The 22,053-nt window shown below is 34.3% G+C and overlaps 1 protein-coding gene across 6 annotated transcripts in view; it reads left to right on the forward strand.

The window, feature by feature from the left end:
* Positions 1 to 22,053, forward strand: part of LOC150095352 (lethal(3)malignant brain tumor-like protein 4) — a 381,800-nt gene that overhangs the window by 304,779 nt on the left and 54,968 nt on the right. For all 6 annotated transcript variants that reach the window (XM_090410238.1, XM_090410241.1, XM_090410242.1 and 3 more), the window contains 2 exons: positions 3,688 to 3,787; positions 11,641 to 11,814. In XM_090410238.1, the coding sequence (XP_090266364.1) occupies positions 3,688 to 3,787; positions 11,641 to 11,814 (274 nt within the window). The remainder of the gene's footprint in view (positions 1 to 3,687; positions 3,788 to 11,640; positions 11,815 to 22,053) is intronic.

Below are 22,053 nucleotides of genomic sequence, written 5' to 3' on the forward strand. Positions count from 1 at the left end.
CCAGTTTACAATGGAAAATGAAACTAACAATAGCTTACCCTTCCTTAGATACCTTAGTGACATGCCTTCCAAAGGATAACCTCTCCTTCACTGTATACAGAAAACCCACTCACACAGCCAGATACATTCACAAACTTTCCCACCACTACCACCCCTTCTCAACAATATGGCATCATTAAAACTCTTACCAATAGAGCCTACAGTCTTTGTTCCAGTGGAACTACTCTTTCAACAGATTTCAACTATATAGACAACACCATTCTGTCCAATGACCACAGTTCTTACAGAATTAAAAAAAATAAAAAATCTTCCAAACAATAGCTATGTCCGTTTAAAAAAAAAAAAAAAAAAAAAAAAAAAAAACCTCTGCACAGCTTTTCAGCTCCACTTGAAACTTGCCATCCATATCCTTTTCACTAAAGATTAGGTCCCTCCTCTCACAGTGCATATAGTATATAAAGTGTCCTGTTCCTGCAAGTTGTCATAATTTGGACAGCCAGTAGATCAGTCACCATCCACATAAATGAACATAAAACATACATCTGCACTCATGACTATGGTTAAATTGGTCTTGCACACCACTCACAGATCTGAAGTTGCAATCAGAAATTGACTGAATTAAAAATACAGATGCAAGAAACTTCTCAAAATTTAGGAAACATTAATAATTAGTATCTGCAGAGATCTAATTTACAACCAGGCCACCTATAAATGCCCATAGAGGGTTCCCCACCTAGATGGGACTTTAGTCATATCCAGATGCTTCATTTTGTATTGTGTTGCCTTTATGTGTGTGTTACAAGTTTTAGTTTGTACTCCTTAAATATGTCTCAGTGACTGAGCTGAAATATTGGAAAAATTAAAATAGTTTTTAATCCTTTCTTAGTGCTATTAATGCTACATTAAACTTCCAGAATGATGTCCTCCCAGCACTTAAGCATTAACATATGGACACACATACACATTCACAAGAGGATCCTTTAGCTAGAATTACAAAATGCAAGAATTTAGAATGTGGGTGATTCATATACTTTTAAGATCTGCATATTTCACTGATCACTTTGAAAATGTTTAACTATCTCTTTCAAAAGTGTTCCCCTTTAGGTCTACAAATATCATGATACTTGTAGTGTGCATTGACAACTGCTGATCAAAAGATATTTTCAAGTCTGTTATTAATAAGTCATTGCTATCCTTGCTGGACTGGTTGGCCGAGTGGTTTGCATATCTGCTCTCCAGCAAAAAAGGCTGTGGGTTTGAATCCCTCCGTGGGCTTGAATGTTTGTGATTTTCTGTGAAAATACTAGTGGTAGTGTGGGCAGTAGATGGCATTGGTGTAGATGTGGTTTGTTGTAGTTGATGGATTGTGAGTGGTGGAGATAAAGAGTTGTAGAGTAGATGCCCTCCCTTGATGAGTCTTTGGACTCCCTGGAGGTGTCAAGTAATAATAATAATACGGAAACAGTTGAAGAACCTGTTTTGTTTGGGGATCATCTTAAAAAATATTAGGTGCCTGGAGAAAGTATTGTTTAGTGAGAAAATGTAAGTGCAAAATCAGGAAACTGAGAGCATTATAATGGATGGTGTGTGTGTGTGTGTGTGTGTGTGTGCATGTGCATGCATGTTCATACACATACCAAATCATCCTTGAAGTAACCGAATGTAAGAATGGGAATGATCAAAGAAAGAATCTGAATGCTATAATCATTGAGACATGCCAGAAACTCAGTTCTGATCATGCATACTGGAGATGCAAGTGGTAGCAGTTGGGAATGTGCCTGCAAAGTGATGTCTGAGTCAAGAAATAATGGAGATATTATCGGTTCTAGTCTGTGTTTGTAAATTCACCATTATGTCATATTATGACATGACGGTGAAAATTCCATCAGTTGTGAGATATGGTCAGTGATTAAATTTTGGATGCCAAAAATGTTTACCTGGCTGAGGTTTATCAGCAAGTTAGTGAAGTATATGGGGAAAAATGTCATCAGTAAGAGGGTTGTGTAGGATGCTCAGTGAAGGGAGGATCAGTGTTCATGATGAAGGCTTGGTTGTCCATCATTAATCACTGCCAATCTATTTGACAGATGAATGAACAAATTTGTGAAAACAGAAGATTCATCATTTCTGAGTTGAGTGTCCATTTTCTGCACATTTCTCATTCTTTACTACATGAAATCATCACAGAATACTTGAGTATTGCAAATTGTGTGTAAGATGGATGCCAGAAAATGCTCACTGATGATCACAGAACAAAATGCTTGGTAATAGCATTGAACTTTTTGGAATGGTTCATAATGAAAGTATTACATTTTTGAGTTACATTGTGACAAGGGATGAAACCTAGATTTCTCACTCAACATCATATAGTAATCAATGGTGTATGTGCAATCAATTGTTTGCAATGCTGCCATTTCAATCAATGCAATGGTAGCATAGTGAATCTCTAAAGACAGAGAAATTCAAGCAGATGCTTTCCTCCAGGAAGATCATGTTTTGTGCATTGAGTTTACACCTTCAGGAACAATGGTGGTAAATGCTGATGTTTACTGTAAAAAAAAAAAAAAAAAAAAAAAAAAAAAACCACAGGGGTCTATTCAAAATAAAAGATGAAGCTTTCACCTCTGGTTTTGATTCATGACAAGCATGTCTCTGCTCAAATATGCTAACTGCTCAAACAGTTCTATTGGGAAGTCTTTAAACATTCACCCTATAGTCCAATCTTGTTGCACCCAGTGATATCCATCTTTTTCTTCACTTGAAGAGATTTTTAGCAACTCAAGACAGGCTTCCTTAGTAATTTATTTGCTTTGTATACTAAACTGATAGTTGAGTTGGATAAAGAAAACAGCAGCTACACTGTACTATTGCCAGACTTTGCAGTAGCAGCAGCATTGGATAGGATCTGACAGAGAAACACCATTTATGTAAATTAGAGCATAGAGAGAGGGATAAGAGAATGATTGATGGAGAAACCAGAGAATAGAAGGGAAACACAGATGGACAGTGGTCTTCCACAGGATCCTACTGGATCTGTGACTGCTGTTTAATTTGTACATGAGTGATATTGGGAATGAGTTAATGGGGAGTATCCAGTTGTTTGCTGATATGCTAAACTGCAGTTCAGTAATTAATCAAGATAATGTGCACATTCTTCAAGATGATTTAAAAGACTGACAGTGTGGGTAAAGATATATGGTTACCAGTATGGCAAAGTGTAAGATTATGCATTTTGCAATGAAAAGATAACCAGCTTTATACTACATTGGTGGAACCAGGGATTTGGCATAAATGACTAGAATATTTGCTTGGATGGTGATTGTGTGGAATGGGTTGCCAGAGGTGGTGGTCCTAATTAACTTTATCAGTGAAAGAGATATGAAAGGCATAGTGTGAATAATGGTTATTTTGGGCCTTACATAATGAATCTTTGGACTCCATAGAGATGCTCCTATAAGAATATGTATATTTTTAAGCATTATATATTAATTTGTTTCTGGTAGGAACTGATGATTATCATAAATTTATAATCCTTGAATTATTAAAATGTTTAGAATTATTCAAAATCTGTATATTATAAAATGGGCATTTGTTATAAGGAGATTACAAGTTCTTTTAATCAGTTTTAATTTAGTTTCAGAAATGATTTGTTTACTTCTTTCAACTAAAAAGATGTTCATTTCATAGACTTGTCAAGTTTGGCAACTTTGTCACAAGGAGGATGCCCAACTCCAGGATGTAAGGGTATTGGACATATCAAAGGTCCAAAATACACAACCCATCACAGGTATATTTCCTTCATTATCATGAATTATTGAGAAACAAAAATTTTTCATAAATTATCTGTCTGTATAATTAAATATTTCTGTGTTAATGTCATCCATTCATATATAGTAATCAGTGCACATTTGTGCTGTCATCCAAATAATATCAATAAAGTTTATTATTATTATTATTAGATAGTTAGATAGGGCTAAATGGCCTCGCCTACTCCCCATATACGGGAATAAAAAGGCGTTAGCTGTTTTTTTTTTTTATTATTATTATTATTATTATTATTTAGTTGTCTACTTCTGGAAGTTTGCTAATTGCAAGAAATTAGGTATTGTTTGACCACCTAAAAGCTACTGATATTTCTGCATAAACCTGCCCTTTTTTTTCTTTTTTTCTTTTTTTTTTTTTCAATGATATAATTGTGTATTAGCATGCTAGTCCACCTGAGGTCTGGTATGCGCATATTGTTCTTAATTTTTTGTCTTATAATAAATAATTATATCTGTTTGTGTTTTTTCTTGCAAGCAACATTGTATCCCATACCATCTTTTATGTTAGGTCCTGTGGCCTATTTTGGCAAAGTCAGTTGCTTTTATATAACTCTGATTTTAGTAATGAATGGCAGAATTCTATCTCCATAGTCTTCTGTATTTTCCAGTACACTTGTTTTTGGCCACTTTGGTTTTTAGGTGGGTTGGGGAGGGGACCACATTTTCAAAGGAAAAACCATTCCATCTTGATATGAGATGTTAACTCACTTTATATGAAAGTCCCTGCTTTATGTATAGGATTTGAACCTAGATTTATTCACTCAGATAGTGTCATTGCTGCTGATATTGACCACTATTGAGGCATTACTAAATGCTATATGAATTGAGGCATTTAATGCTTAGTGAAGTATTGATGCTAATACAACAATGTTAACAGAAATTATTTTCTACAAATTGACATCAGAACATGCTCAACATATACAGATATCTATAGATGTCACTTCAAAATCATAAATGTGACTAAATCCTATTTTAAAGTATATTCAAAATATGACAATTTTATTTAAACATTACTGAATCCAATTTTAAAGTATATACTCAAAACAAGTTAATTTCAATTTTATATATATGCACCTAAATCAAAACCACATACCACATTGTATCCGCTAATAGGTTAATGGTGATCTTGAGGTTTTAATGAACACGCTTGTGTTTGTTATATTTAATTAATTAAATGTCTTTTATCAATGACAAACAACCCAATAAATAAATATCCTTGTGTAAATTTGTTCACCAAAACCAAGGATGTATTTACATATTTTCTCTTCCCAGTGATCTTGGTGCATTCTGTTGGATATACCTGATTAACAGACAGCATCACCAGGATACCTGTCCATTAATCTAGACACCTGATATAACCTATGGCTTAGAAAAAGCACTAGAGAGAAGAGAATAATGAGCAGCAAGTTCCAGTGTTGAAAGTGAAATCTCCATAGCCCTGTGATTGTTTGGCTCAGACAAAGAATTTCCTTACTAGTTTGAATTATAGCTGAGATACTTATAATGATTGTAAAAACATAAGCCATTGAAAAAACTGTCATTTTCATGAATAACAACACTTTTCCATAAGTTTGAGCTGATCCTGTTGAAGAATAATGAAGGACAAAGAAATTGCCTGCATTGTAATGGTTACCACAATTGTGATTTCCAGACAAATCTTATAGCCATATGCAAGACATGTTAAGATAAATCTTTATATATTGATCCCATACACGAGAGGTTGAAGGACGTATAAGTACATCAGTGCCATGTGAGGACTGAGATAGAAGTTTATTAAACAAGAGTTGCAAGTTGTAGTTGGTTAAGAATACTTCTTGTGGAAAGATGTTCTAGAGGAGATGGAGGTAGATGGAATAAAAGAGGAAGAGGTGAAGCAGGTTCAATGCATTTGCAGTTGCACACTAAAGGACTGCTGCTCTTATATTAATAGGTGCAACAGAAAGTGTGGAGGAATTTAGTAATTACTTCTCATCATCATTATCAAATTCCTGCCATGTACCCTCAAGGGGTGTACAGGATATGATAGTACTACATGAAAAATTTATATCATTACTAACTTCCTATCTACAATTTTCCTCCAAATCAGTCTGTTACCTGTCAAAACTCCAACATTATCAGATCTTATATTTCTATCTTCTAAGGCACTTTTTACCACTTTTTACGTATCAGTGCACCTATATCTTGGTCTGTCTCTGGGTCTTTTTCCTGCCAGCCTGGCAAAGAACACTTGTTTTGCTAATCTTTCCTCTCCCATTCTATTTAAGTGACCATACCACCTAAGATTAGCTCTTGTAACAATGTCAAGTTCTTTGCTAATATCCTCATTTTTAATATGATATTGCCATTGATGCTATCTGTTCACTCCCTTAATCTTTCTCAGGACTCTCATATCTGTAGTCTCTAGTCTTTGGTCAAGTGTTTTATTTCTAACCCAACTCTCAAATATCCATAAGTTAAAATTGGTTTGAACACTGTCTTGTATACAGCTAATTTAGTGTTTTGACTAATTTCTCTCTTATTCCATATAAATTTATTCAGTTGACTTCCTACCATATCAGCTTTCTTGATTCTGTTGTCTATTTCCATATTTAATTTACCATCTTCACTAAAATTTGTCCCTAAGTAGCTGAAATGTTTTACTTGTTCTGTAGGTTCTCCATTCACCATGCAGTTGACATTTTCAATGTTTCTGCCTATTTTCATTGTCTCTGTCTTATTATTGCTGATTTCCATACCAAATCTATTGCAACAGTTATTCGATTAAGTCAGGGAATCTTGCAGACTTGTACCGGATTTATTTAAAAGTATAATCATCCACATGAAGTAAACAGCTGAGATTAACATCTCCAATTTTGATATAAGGTTTAATACCACTTTCCTTCATAATGTGATCCATATAGATAATGAATAACAAGTGGGGATAATATATATCCTTGTCTGACACCAGATTTAACATTAAACCATCTTCCTGTACTTCCTTCAATTCTAACTGCTGACTTACAACTCATATAAAGACTAAGTATTGCTTGATATAATGCCCCATTGATACCATATAACTGTAGTGTTTTGAATAGCTTCTCTCTTGACACTTTGTCATATGCCTTTTTCAGATCTACAAAACTTAAATACAGATCTTTGTTATATTCCCATGATTTTTCAACTATTTGTAGTATAGTAAAAATCTGATATCGACAGCCTCTATTTGACCTGAATCCAGCTTGTTCTTCACCAAGCTTTTCTTCCACAATTCTTCGCAACCGTGTCTCAAGTATGCTTGCATAAATATTACCAAGTACACTGAATAGGGAAATACCTCTGTAATTCTCACATTCAGTTTTACTTACCTTTTTATATATGGGTATTATGAGATCTCTACTCCAATCATCTGGAATTCGTTCCTCTGTCCAGGCCTTCTGAACTATGCAGTGCAGCCACTGTATAGTTCAGAAGGACTCCATACTTGAGCATTTCTGGTCAAAAATCATCTACTCCAGCTGCCTTTCCATATTTCAGGTTTTTGATGGCTTTTTCTACTTCAAGTAATCATATGTATTCCTGATTGCATGCCTGCTGAGTGTTTTTAACCACTGTGCTGTCACTAATTGTTACTTTTATTCTCTTTAAAACTTTCTTAGATGTTCTTCTTTTCAATATGAAATTCAATTCTATCCTGCTCACGACTAAATGGTGATCACTTCTAATTTCAAATCCTTTATACGCTCTGGTGTCCTGCACCAGGGAGCAAACATCACTATCAACAATAACATAGTCAATGAGACTTTCTTACTTTTCATAATTACTTTTGTATTTTCAAAATAGATACATATTATACAGATTATGGAATGATTAATACATCATTTTTTAAAATCTGCATATCTTGTGAGAACTGATAATGTTAATCATGGTAGACTAACACAGAGGAATTGCACAACATGTACTCTTCAACTGAAAAGATTTCTATGTGAAGAATGATTATTTAAAAAGGATTTTCAATGAATTTTCAAATATATGAAACAGAAATGGCAGGGTTTCCTCTTGTAAACCTTTTCTTATTCTTTCTTTTTTTTTTGTTTTTCAAAACATACAAGAAGTAGAAAACATTATCATCCTCCTAAAAGGAGCTCATCTAAGGTAGTAATGGCATAAATTCAAATATTACCTAAATCCTTACTTTATATTCCATAGCCACCATTTGAGACCTACTGATTCATTGCTTTGGCAGGGCAGGGGAAGAACAGCAGGTTGGACCATATGTTGAGTAGTGTATATGTCCACCTGATAAACCTGATAAACAATAACTTCACCTTTCCTTTCTTTAGAAACCTCTAATAACATTATAACTACTGTAATATAGTTTGAGAATTGAGGATACCTTTGCTCAACCATGCTTCAGGAATCCTTATCGTATGCAGCTTAATTTCTCCAGTTAATAATTTAACTAGAACTAATTCTGATGCCATTAAAATATACTTTAATGTTGATTTTCTTTTCCACTTCTAATGTGAATACTCAGTTATTACTCGGGATATTCCACTTCCTGTCATTTTCAATAAAATTCCTTTGGTTTCACTAGTATTTAGAATAATCCTGTAAATTAATAAAGCCATAGTTTTTTTTTTTTTGTGTGTGTCAAACTTGGGCATTTATATTAGTAAAATTAATGTTTTTTTTCTGCAGTTTTTTTTAATCTTCCATTTGGCAGTTAAGAGATTGGAAAGCATTTTCTGCTGTCTTATAAATAAATCTGGTAGAAAAGCATTTATTCCCACTAGTGCAAAAAAAAAAAAAAAAAAAAAAAAGATAAAAATAGCTGTCATTTCTTACAGATAGCTTTATTTGGATCCAGAGTTTTAACAGGCATATTTAAGTAACAATTTTATGAGCTAACCAAAATAATATATTCTTGGTGTGATTTTCTTTCTTGACTACTATGTATAATAACTACAACACTTTTGAATATTAGTCAAGTGACTTTTAATTTATCGTCCTACATGTTTCGCCGATTCTGCTATCGGCATCTTCAGGGAATACAATTGGTAAGCATATATGAAGGTAACAGACTAGGTTTTTAACTGACAGTTCTAATTCATACAAAATTAGTATTGTGCGAGACAATGTGCTTGTCTCGGGAACAAGATTTGTTTGTTACGAGACATGATGTAATTGATGTGAAAGTTCATTTCTTTGATGTTTAGAAATCTAATTGAAGTTTTCCAAATTTCTGGTGGGATTAGGCCTTGATTCTTATTTAGGTTTCCTGTTGAACGGGAGACCGTAGCAGCTTCCTTGAAGGTTCTGGAATGGTAGTTCTCTTCTATATAAGGCATATGACGCTTATCCCACTCAATGATATGGTTGGTAGATGCAAAATGGCAAGAAAGGCCTGAAATGTCTTGTCTGTTGTTTCTGACATACCCTATGTGTTCCTTCTGTCTCATTTCGAAGCTTCTAGAGGTCTGACCAACGTAGCTAACACCACAAGAGCAAGGTATATTATATACTCCAGAGTACTTGTGGAAAGGATGATGGTCTTTCAGTGATCTTAAAAATTTCCAAATAGTATTGACTGGCTTGAATGCTACTCTAATATTATGTGGTTTTAGAAGGATAGCCAATTTTTTGGAAATGCTGCTGACAAATGGAATAGTTATAGTACAGATGTATTGGGTGTCATCACGTTGTCTTTGTGGTACATCTGAAAAGAGAATCTTGTTGCAGAGTCTTTTTGGATAGCTCTCTGGATATTGTAGTTAATTCTTTTTGTAAGTCATCTAGGTCTGTTGTGCAATGTATGGCTCTTTTCTTGAGCATATGGATAATGCTAAGTTTCTGGGATATATGATGTGACGAGTTGAAATGGAGGTAACATCCAGTATTCATAGGTTCCTATACACAGACAGGTTGATACTGTTATTGGTTTGTTTCTTTATTAGGATGTCTAGGAATGGAAGTTTTTCATCTTTTTCAATTTCTAATGTGAATATTTGATAGTATGGTGGAAACGATTGATTTTGTTGAGATATTCCTTTAGTTCTTCTTTCTTATGATTCCAAATGATAAAGATGTCGTCTACATATCTGTACCAAGTTGTAGGTTTTGGGGTAATTTGAGATAAGATTTTATCGTCTAGGTCTTCCATGAATAAGTCAGCACAAGAAGGAGAGAGGGGGGGCTACCCATGGCTAATCCGGTAAGTTGTTTGTATACTGTTTTTTGCCAAATGAAATAGTTCGAAGTTAAACAATGATTGAACAAAGTAGCGATGTTTCTTGGGAACAAGTTGTCTAAGATGTTGATGACTTTCACAACTGGAATGTTTGTAAACAGAGATGTGACGTCAAGGCTTGCTAGTATATCATCTTCAGAAATAGGGATGTTTTTAATTTTTCAATAAAATGTTGCGAGTTTTTAATATAAGTATCCGAGTTGTGAATGTGTTGTTGTTGTAAGATCTTGGCTAGATGTTTGGACAGTTGGTAAGTAGGAGAATAGATTCCATCAACTATTGGACATAATGGTATACCTTCTTTATGTATTTTTGGAATGCTATACAATCTTGGAGTCAACGGGTGCATGGATTTTAGCTTTCTTATTAAGTCTATAGGCCAGTTAGTCATTCCACGTAATAGTTCATTGGTGTCATTATGGTTTTTTTGTATAGGATCTGTACTGAGAACATCATAGACAGACGCGTCTGATAATAGATGTTTAATTTTTCTTCATACATTCTCCTGTGGTGTTAGTTACATTGGTCAGACCTCTAGAAGCTTCGAAACGAGACAGAAGGAACACATAGGGTATGTCAGAAACAACAGACAAGATATTTCAGGCTTTTCTTGCCATTTTGCACCTACCAACCCCAACCATATCATTGAGTGGGATAAGAGTCATATGCCCTATATAGAAGAGAACTACCATTCCAGAACCTTCAAGGAAGCTGCTATGGTCGCCCATTCAACAAGAAACCTAAATAAGAATCAAGGCCTAATCCTACCGGAAATTTGGAAAGCTTTAATTAGATTACTAAACGTCAAAGAAATGAACTTTCACACCAATTACATCATGTGTCGTAACAAATAAATCTTGTTCCCGAGACACACACATTGTCTCGCACAATACTAATTTTGTATGAATTAGAACTATCAGTTAAAAACCTAGTCTGTTACCTTCATATATGCTTACCAATTGTATTCCCTGAAGATGCCGATAGCAGAATCGGCAAAACATGTAGGACGATGAATTAAAAGTCACTTGACTAACATTCAAAAAAAATGTTGTAGTTATAATATATTCTTATTCTTTTTACCTTAGAATCACCAAAGAATCACCGAAATTTTAATATCGTCACCTACAGCAGAATTTGTATCTAACACATTCAGTCTGAATGTGTTCATCTACCAAAATCTATTTTCACTCAAATTATGACTCACAATCCCAAAACAGTTATTCTCTACTAAATGTATTAGTATTTAGATAACTTAGACACTATATCTCTTACTCCAAGTAATTCTCTTCAGTTAAAAGTTTTCACATTTACACGATCAAACATCAACTAATCTTCAAATGCAATTAATTGCTATATTTAGTAGTATTTACAGCCATTCTCAACATAGAGATTATTTTAAAATTGCATAGTGTCTTTAGGTTTAGAAATATATCACTAAAATTTTTAAATGAAAGTTAGTTCCTAATGTGCTTTGTGAACAACCCATTTTTCATTATTATAAATATTCTGTGGGATCAGAAGAAGGGGGAAAAAATTAAAAGAAGAAATTTTTTCATAATCAAACTGTTATTGACATTGTTTTATTCCTAGTGCATTTGGTTGTCCCTACTCAGAAGTTAATATGAACAAAGAAACAACTTTGCAAGATAGATTAGGCCTCTCTCGAAATAACAACAGCAATGGTAGTGCAAGTGGGGCAGGTAGTGATTCTTCAGACATCAGTAGAAGATATGCAGAAACTGGAGGAACAGTTGAAGGGCTCAGGTATGTGCATATGTTCTCACTGATTAACTTAGTGCCACATTAACTGAATGTAAAGAGAAAATAGGTAGATAACATATCTCTCACACTAGCTGTCAAACCTTTTCTTGAATTCATTCACATTACCTCTACTCTCCACCTCCAAAGGCAAGCCATTCCAGTCATGAACTGCTCTATGAGAGAAAAATTTAGTTATTATCCCTTTCTTGACTGTTCATTCTTGTCTTCTTCCTATACTCCATAAAATGAAAAATTCGATGTACTGTTTTTCTGTACGACTCCAAAAGAGTCATACAGAACAACAGTAGATGGAATTTTTTTTGAGGTTTGTATGTCTATCATATCACCCTTCTTTCTGCTGTTTGCTAGTGTCTGTAGTCTACAAATTCTCAATCGATCCTTATATTCTCCACATCCCACAGTCCCATTATCATCTTTAACACTCTCTCTCTCTCTCTCTCTCTCTTGCACTCTTTTCATTCAGACTGTTGTGCACAGATTAGGTTTCCTGGTTTCTGAGATGATGCAGATTCATCTGAATGAAGTCATATTAAAGCCTTATAAAGCATAAAATGATTTTTGTATCCTTACATGTCAATGTTCGTTTCAGCTGCAATTATCCTGAGTCCTATTGGGACAGGATATCCTAGTCCAGAGAAATAACCTTATACACTAACACAGTGGAAAAGTACATTCTGTAAATAATGAACATTCTTCTAGGTGTCACTGTAACTAGATATGTTCATTTGATTTTAAGGATGTGTTTATTGTGGTTCATTGTTCCATACCCCAGCCTTTCAAATATCAACTGCTCAGTTATAATGAGCTCTGCATCTTGCAAGTCAAACTCAAGCATTGCTAGGAGAAGATATTTGGCTTGTATGCAACAGTGAACTCCATGTAAACTGAGGCTATGGAGTTAACTTAGGAAACATTTGGGCACAAACTTTACAGCTTTGGATAACTAATGTAAGATAAGAGGATGAGACTTGGATTCATCATTACACACCAGAATCCAAACAGCAGTCAAAACAGTGGACAGAAGTCAGTTGTTCAGCGGCAAAGAAGACAAAGTCTATTCCGTCAGCAGAAAATGTCATGGCATTGGTGTTTTGGGATGATAAAGGCATTTTTTTTATTAATTATCTTGAAAAATGGTAAAACAATAACCAGGGAATATTATTCTGATCTTTTAAGCATACTAGATGAAAAAATTCATGAAAATTTTTTCATCTAGTTTGCAGAAGAAAAAAATCATCTTTCATCAGGACAATGCACCTGTCTGCAAAGGTGTTTTGGCAATGGTAAAATTAAGGGATCTGCACTATGAATTGTTGGAACATCCACCCTATTCCCCAGATTTGGCTCCCTCTGACTTCTATCTCTTGAAGTTGTGTGAGTGTGGTAAGTAAAGGTGTGCAGACTAGATTTTTTGCTTGGAGAGTAGTGACTGAGTGGAATGGATTGCCAGAGGTAGTTGTGAGTGCTCCAATGGTGAATGAGATTAAGGAGAAGCATGATAGATATGGTGCAAATAATTAGTATGGTTAGTGTGGGTATCCTGCGTTGATACCCAGGCATCTTCATGGAATCTTTTGACTCCATGAAGATGCCTGTCTCCATGGAGTGGAAGCATAACTATTGCTACCCAGTTATGCTACTTGTTGAAATATCTGCACATGTGCATACTCATATCAAACTACCAGTTTAACCTGATGTTTTCCTGCATGGGCAGAACAAAATAACACATAAAAATAAACTCAAAGGTAAAGGAACATACTCTTATTTTACTGAATTCAGCACAATGAACTAAGAAATAACAAACTTCTTCATAACTGTTGGCTGAAATAAGTGCATTTTATACTTGAAGACTGACCTCTCTGAGTTTTAGAGCTCCTTTGCCATTACAAAATACCATCTGTAGTTTAGCAGTTTTTGTAACATAAGGTATAGTTACAAACTTCATTTTTGTGTCTGGCAAGTACCACATGCAGCTTCATTTAATAAAAAGTTACTTTATTTAATTATTAGTTTAGTACAACATTTTTGTGTACTTCTTCAGATTAAAAACAAATAGGAAAAAAACTATTTACAGAGAGATTTCTGAATTAACAACTGTCATTATCAAATTGAACTTGATTTTGATGTCTTCAGTGTTGCCTTTTTTAAGAGAAGAATTGTTTTTTAGGTACCAAGTAAATCTTTCGGCCAGAGCTTTATAAAGTTGTGGTCCTCCTTGTTGAATATCCTCAATTTTCACCTGATCGATGCTGGGAGCAGTGTTTGGTTTCATGTTTTTGAGTGCATATTCTATTTCATCTGGGAGCACTTCTGGTACATCGTATATATTGTTAAGTTCTAGTTTTTGTGTAGAGGATATTTTGATGCAAAAAGGTCATTGTGTACTATCTTTTCCATTTTTGTTGAATATCCTCAATTTTCATCTGATCGATACTGGGAGCAGTATTTGGTTTCATGTTTTTGAGTGCATATTCTATTTTGTCTGGGAGCACACATTGTATATATATTATCAAGTTTTGGTTTGAGTAAAGGATATTTTGATGCAAAAAAAGGTCATTGTAGAAGTCTTGTACTGTCTTTCAAATTATTGTTCTGTTTGTGTGTCTTCTTCTTCTTGATCTAGTAGTGCTGTTGGGATTGGCATTTTCATAGTTAATTCTCTTTCAAAACTTTTTATACTCTTTTTAGATTCAGCGTTGTTTCTCAGTCCTCTGGGATCTTCTTTCTTAATACTTCGGAAATAATTTTATATTGAAGTTGTGAGTTTGGTTTAGTCTGTGTGGTTAGCTGAGTGGCTATGTGCTTCACAACCACATGCCTGGGAGAGGAGTGTCCTGGGTTCGATTCCCACCACTGACTTGAGGAGCTTAGGATTTTTCTTAGACATAGCCAAGTCAGCCAGTCTTGGACTTGCACTGCAGGGTTTTCCTCCTTGGTTCATTTGGGGTTTTTCATCCCACAAGCAGGCAAACTAGCCTTGAGAACTCAATGCTTCTACAGACATAGGATACACCGGGAGGCATAGGGCTAACCACCTTATCCTTGTACAGTTGCAGTTAAATGAATAGAAAACCTTCGACACCACAAGGTAAAAGAGGGAAGAAGAAGAAGTGGAAAAAAGAGCAAAGCTAATAATAATGGTAAATACATGCAGAATTTCTTCTCAGGACATGGACTAGTTATTACTAACTAGTCCATGTCCTGAGGACTAGTAACATGTTCCAGCATAAAGATTTGCACAAATTTACATGGAAAAAAAGATGCAAGAAATAAGAAAAGTCTCATTCGCTATGTTATTGTTGATAGCGATATCTTTATGATTGTTCAGGACACAAGATATATAGAGGATTTGAAATTGAAAGTAATCACCATTTAGTTTTTATCTGTATAAAATTGAATAACATATTGCAAAGAAAAGTAAGTAAGAAAGCTTTAAAATTAATCAAAGAGCAGAGCTTACAGAGGTGAGCTGTAGACTCAAATATACAAACATTAATCAGGAAGAAATGAAAGAATGTGAAAACAATAACCAAACCTTGGAGATTCACTGGCAGACCCTGAGGAAAACTTTGATTTAGCCAGAGATGCATGCGGTGAGGTTGTCTGCAAGGATAGAAAAATCCGAACTCCATGGTTGACTCGGAAAGTTAAAGAGATAGTCAGGAAAAAGAAAACAAAACATACCTTGGCAAGTAAGATATCTTATGCTCTGAGTGAATATAGAGAAATATATAGAAAAGACTAAACAGACTCATGGAATGGCTTTGGTAAGAACATAGAAAATAAATATTAGTGAGGTAGCAAAGTATTCTGGAGGCTGTTGAAAAAGCTTAGAAATGGAGTATTTGAAAGAGTTGTGTAAAAGGAATCAAAGATAATAAAAGTGCCATGAAAATGGAAGACAATGATAATAAAAGTGCCATGAAAATGGAAGACAACGATATTATTGATGTCTAGAGTAAATACTTTGAAAGATTGCAAATGAAACAAGCAATGACAACAAGGTGGTAGAAAACACTCACCAGGAATGTCAAGAATACATATCAATACTTGAAGTAGAAAAAGCCATCAAAAACCTGAAATGTGTAAAGGCTGCTGGAGTAGATGATATTTGACAAGAAATGTTCAAATATAGAGGTATAAAAGTTTTACAGTGGCTGCTCATTAATTCAGAAAACCAGGTTCAGAGGGCCGAATTCTAGAGAACTGGACTTTATTACCCACCTATAAAAGGTAATTCTATATGTAATTTTCACATTCTCATATGAATGTGAGAATTACAGAGGAATTTCTCTACTGAGTGTTTTTGGTAAGATTTACGCAAGTATACTTGAGAAAATTGTGGAAGGGAGAAGCTTGGATAACAAGCTGGGTTCAAACTAAATAGAGGTCGTTGGGATCGGGCTTTCACTTGAAGACAATGATTGAGAAGTATCTACGAGGATACTGAATGAACAAGGATGGGCTAGCAATTTGGGATTTAGCCAACCAAATTGTATTTGGCTTAAACCAAAATATAGAATAATGATACAACATGACAGAATTTCATGCTGGCTGGGGCGTCACTCAGTTAAACAAGACCCCCATTGTTTTCGCCAGGGCAAACAGTGAAAAGTCAGCTATTGGAACAAATCCTAAAATGCACCCCAATTCAACATCACCAGAGTTCACGATCAGTACTATCAACATAAGAAGCCTGAAAGGCAAAGAAATGGAGCTAGCTGATGAATTGGATAAGTACAAGATCAACATAATAGGGGTGACTGAAACAAAAAAAAGGCAAAAACTGGTGAGATCTTTCTGAGCAATAAATATAAAATGTTATATTCAGGCAATGATAATCAAGGAAAAGCAGTAACCATAGTATTCAACACTAAATATGAAGCTAATCTTCTTGAATGGCATGCATTCTCAAGTAGAGTGATGTGGGCAGATGAATGGAGAACTGGAAAATGAGACTTATTTGTGCCTATGGCTCCACAGAACATTCTTTTAAGGTAGAAGTGGAGGAATGTTTTGAGGCTTTAGAGAAAGCAACTGACACAATGAAAAAGGAAAAGTTGGTCCTTGTTGGGGATCTAAATAGCAGAATAGGAAATGGTTGTGAGACATGCAAAAATATTTTGAGAAAATTTGGAGAAAAGAGCAAAGCTAATAATAATGGCGAATACCTGTTGGATTTCTGCTCAGGATACGGACTGGTTATTACTATCATAATGTTTCAATATAAAAATGTGAACAAATTCACATGGGAAGAAGAGGCAAGGAATAAGAAAAGTCTCATTGACTATGTTATTGTTGATAGTGATGTTTTCTCCCTGGTGCAGGACACCAGAGTGTACAGAGGATTTGAAATTGGAAGTGATCACTATTTAGTCTTGACTAGGATAAAATTGAATTTCATATTGAAAAGAAGAACATGTAAGAGAGTTTTAAAGCAAATAAAAGTTGAGTAGCTCTCAGATGCGAACTGTAGATTAAAATACACAAACATCATTCAAGAAAAAATGAAATAGTTTGAGAACAGGAAGTAATCCTTGGAGATTCAGTGGCAAGCCTTGAAGAAAGCACTGATTGATTCAGCCAGAGAGGCATGTGGTGAGTTTGTCTGTAAGGATAGAAAAATCAGAACTCCATGTTAGATACAGGAAGTTAAAGAGGCAGTGAAAGAAAAGAAGAAAGCATATCAAAAGCTCTTGACAAATAAGTCAGCTTAGAGAATACAGAGACAAATGTAAGAAAGCTAAACACTGTGTAAAAGTAGCTAAACAAAAGTCATGGGAAGACTTTGGTATGAACAAAGAAAATAAATATTAAGAAGGTGGCAAGATATTCTAGAGGTTGTTGAAGAAGCTCAGAAATGGAGGAAAGAGCTGTAAAAGGAGTTAGAGATGATAAAGGTGACATGAAAACTGGAAAAAAAGATATCCTTAAAGTATGGAGTAATTACTTCGAAAAATTGCTAAATGAAACAAGTAGCGGTAGCACAGTATTAAAAATAACACTCAACAGACGCACAGTCAAGAATACATATCCATATTTGAAGTAGAAAAAGCCATTAAAGGCCTGAAATGTGGAAAGGCAGCAGGAGTAGATGATATTCGACCAGAAATGCTCAAGTATGGAGGTATAAAAATATTACAGTGGCTGCACTGCATAGTTCAGAAGGCCTGGATGGAGGGACGAATTCCAGATTGTAGTAGAGCTCTCATAGTACTCATATATAAAACGGGAAATAAAACTGAATGTGAGAATTACAGAGGTATTTCTATATTGAGTGGTCCTGGAACATTTACTCAAGGATACTTGAGAAATGGTTGAGAAGGATTGTGGAAGATAAGCTTGGTGAAGAAAAAGCTGCATTCAGACCAAATGGAGGCTGTCAGGATCACATTTTCACTTTACGACAAATAGTTGAGAAATCATGGGGTTAGTTAGATTGTGTCAATGGGGCATTATATCAAGCAATATTTAGTCTTTATTTGATGTAAGTCAGCAGTTAGAATTGAAGGAAGTACATGAAGATGGTTTAATGTTAAATCTGGTGTCAGACAAGGATGTACATTATTCATTATCTATATGAGTCACATTATGAAGGAAAGTTGTTTAAAACTGATATCAAAATTGGAGATGTTAATCTCCGTTCTTTGCTTTATGCGGACAATGTTATACTTCTAAATAAATCTGCTACTAGTCTGCAAGATTCCCTGGCTAAATTGAACAGCTGTTGTAATAGATGTGGTAGGATAGTCAGCAATTACAAGACAATGACAATAGGCAGAAACATTGAAAATATCAGCTGCATTATGAATGGAAAACCTATAGAACAAGTAAAACATTTCAGCTACTTAGACATGATTTTTAGTGAAGATGGTAAATTAAATATGGAAATAGACAACAGAATCAACAAAGCTGGTATGGTAGGAAGTCAACTGAATAAATTTATATGGAATAACAGAGAAATTAGCCAAAACACTAAATTAGCTGTATACAGGATAGTGTTCAAACCAATTTTAACTTATGGATCTGAGAGCTGGTTCAGAAGTAAAACACTTGAACAAAGACTAGAGACCACAGATATGAGAGTCCAGAGTAAGATTATGGGCATGAACAGATGGCATCAATGGCAATATCATATTCAAAACGAGGATATTAGGAAAGAACTTGACATTGTCAGCATCCAGGCATGCATTAGCAGAGCTAATCTCAGGTGGTATGGTCACCCAAACAGAATGGGTGAGGAAAGATTAGCAAAAAAGTGTTCTTTGCCAAGTTGGCAGGGAACCGTATCAATCCACCAAGATATAGGTGGATTGATATGGTAAACTGTGTCTTAGAAGATAGAAATATAAGATCTGCTAATGTTGTAGTTTTGACAGTTAACAGACTGATTTGGAGGAAAATTGTAGATAGGAAGTTAGTAATGGTGTAAATTTTTCATGTAGTGCTATCATATCCTGTACACCGCTTGAGGGTACATGGTAGGAATTTGATGATGATAGTTGTGTTTATATATATATATATATATATATATATATATATATGTATATACACATTTTGTTAATAAAATATACAAAAAGGAAATTTAGTTTTCATAGGACTGGAGAAAGAACCTGTAAAAGTTAAGGGGAAAATATATACAGTAGAACCGCTAGTAATTAACAAAGTACTACTGTGTACACATACTATAGACACATAAGCAATAGAGTGTGATATTCAGATGAGGTGAGCTAAAACTGACTTCCACAAAACATGTAAAGATTAACAGAACGTAGCTCTTATATTAGCCGGGGTCTGTAACTTTTACATATGTATCTATAATTTTTAAATTATGGATTTTTTTAGTTGTTTAATAAATGGCTACATGTGGGTAGTTTTTATATATATATTATTGATGAAATCTATTATATTAGCTGTTATATTAGATGTATAAACTTAGTCTGATTAGCTGTTTAATAAATGCTCACAATTACAATTGAAATTATTCTTTGTACCACTGTATTATCATTTTATAAGTAATAACTTAAGTAGTAAGTCTTCTGAAGACAAAGGAACGGTTATTTTAAGACTGCTGATAGGTTCACTCCTGGTTGCATAATCTCTGCATCTTTCACCAAATGAGATATTGGTAGTACAAAACTAGATTTTAATTTCTGCTAACTGAAAATTCATAATATTATTGCCCTTGATTTCTCAAGAGAAGGAGTAGTCATCCCTATTGCTTCTCTCACTTAATCCACACTACTTCTGCTTACATGATGACAAGATCAATTAAGTGCAAGTAATTCAGAATTCACAAAAAAAATAAAATAAAATAAAAAATATAATATGCAAATTACAAAACATGGAATATTAATACTTTAGCCAGCTATTTTTTTAAAATTCATCCCATCAGTGACCTGTTAAAAACCCCTTACAGGAATCACTCCATCTTTCATTTAAAAAACAAAAAAAACTTGTGCAAATTTGGTCAATTACAGTAAAAACTTCAAAGTAACATCATGTGACACTTTAGCTCTTTCTACTTCCATTACTGCTGTGTACTCACCAGTACATTTTTCATGACTGTTACCTATTGCAACTCTTAATTATTGCATTTTGTAATTTTTCAATGTAATTACTCTAGAATAAACTTAGCTCTAGTTTTTATGTCATGCTTATCATATTTATGCTCTTTCCTCCAATTTTTCTAAGCTTTTTCAATAACACCCAGAATTTTTTTGTCATCATCATGATATCTGTCTTCTGTATTCTTCCTACGACTTTGTTTGCCTTTTATACATAACCTTGATTTCTGACATTTTTCTTTGTATTCTCTAAAAGGTATCCAATGACTGACTTGCCAAGAACTTTTGTTATAACTTATTCTTTTCTATGATTCCCTGTTCAGATTCTTTAAGCTTCCATGAATTTCTGATTTTTCTGCTTGCAGACAACTTTATCATGTTTTCCTGGCTGAATCAATAATGTATCCTTCAAATTTTCCATTGATCCCTATTTGGTTCTTGTTGTTTCAAACTCTTTCACGTGAAAGCTGCTAGGCTTTGATTATTTTCAGAACTTTAGTATGTGTTTTTCTTTTCATTAGTATATACTTCTTTATTTTTAATAATAATAATAAGTACAAGGACTTATTATCAATTACACAAATAATCAAGCAAGTTAAATTTGTAGACTTTTATTAATTTAAACTGAATATTACTTAGACATGTTTTGCTGTCTTTTTTGTTGGCTGACAGCATCTTCAGAAAGATATTAGAAAAAAAAAAGATTGCAAATGCTTTAAACAATCATTATTTTACAAATTACTTACAAATATACAGATTACTCCATCAGATGTATTAGCTATTTTAGAACAATTCTGTTGTTCACAAATATCTCTATTAAAGAATCAATGGATATCCCTGCAGACCTATTTCCACCTGACATCAGAAATCTCTTCCATCATTACCTTCAGTCCTCACTCTTTACTTGTAAAGGAAGATTTTATTACCAAAAATAGGGTCTAATAATGGACTCATCACTATTGCTCCCCATTACATCAATAACTTCTATGTACAAAAATTTGAGGAAGAAGCCCTAGCACAGAGATCCAAAAACCACATCTGGTGGCGATATTTTAAATTATGTATTTGCTATTTGGAAGCATACCCAGGAAGATTTTGTGCATTCCCTGAATCATCATCCAAAGATACAATCACATTGGAAATGGAAAAAGATGGTAAATTACCATTCCTAGACATCTTAGTCAACAAAAACAACTCTGGATGAATAGCATTAGTGGTCTACAGAAAACATACCCACACTGATAAGTACTGGCATGCAAACTTTTTCCGCTGGTTGGCCAAGTGGTAAGGGTATCTGCTCTCCAAGCAACAAGAGAGCTGTGGGTTCAAATCCCACTATGGGCATGGATATTTGTGATTTGTCTTTAGGTGGGAGATGAATTTCATTGCCTAGTGTGAGACCACTGCCCTGCTTGTTGGTTCATAGAAGCCTTTCATGAGTGGGAGTCACATAAACATTAAAAAAAAAAAAGCCTTGAATATACTTAAAAAACATTGAAATTAAAAAATGAACTTCAAATCCTATTTTTTAAATGGTGGGAGAAGCTTTGAAATCTGTATAAAGGAGCATGTAGGCAATGTTGAAAAATAAGGGAGAAGAAAGAAGTGGACTTGTGGTACACCCTTACAGAACATCACACTGTAGATTAGCAAT

The sequence above is a fragment of the Typopeltis vanoorti genome, chromosome 20 (assembly GCF_054136105.1).
Source record: "Typopeltis vanoorti isolate ZY-2024b chromosome 20, IOZ_Tvanoo_1.0, whole genome shotgun sequence".
In the NCBI taxonomy this organism is placed as follows: Eukaryota; Metazoa; Arthropoda; class Arachnida; order Uropygi; family Thelyphonidae; genus Typopeltis; species Typopeltis vanoorti.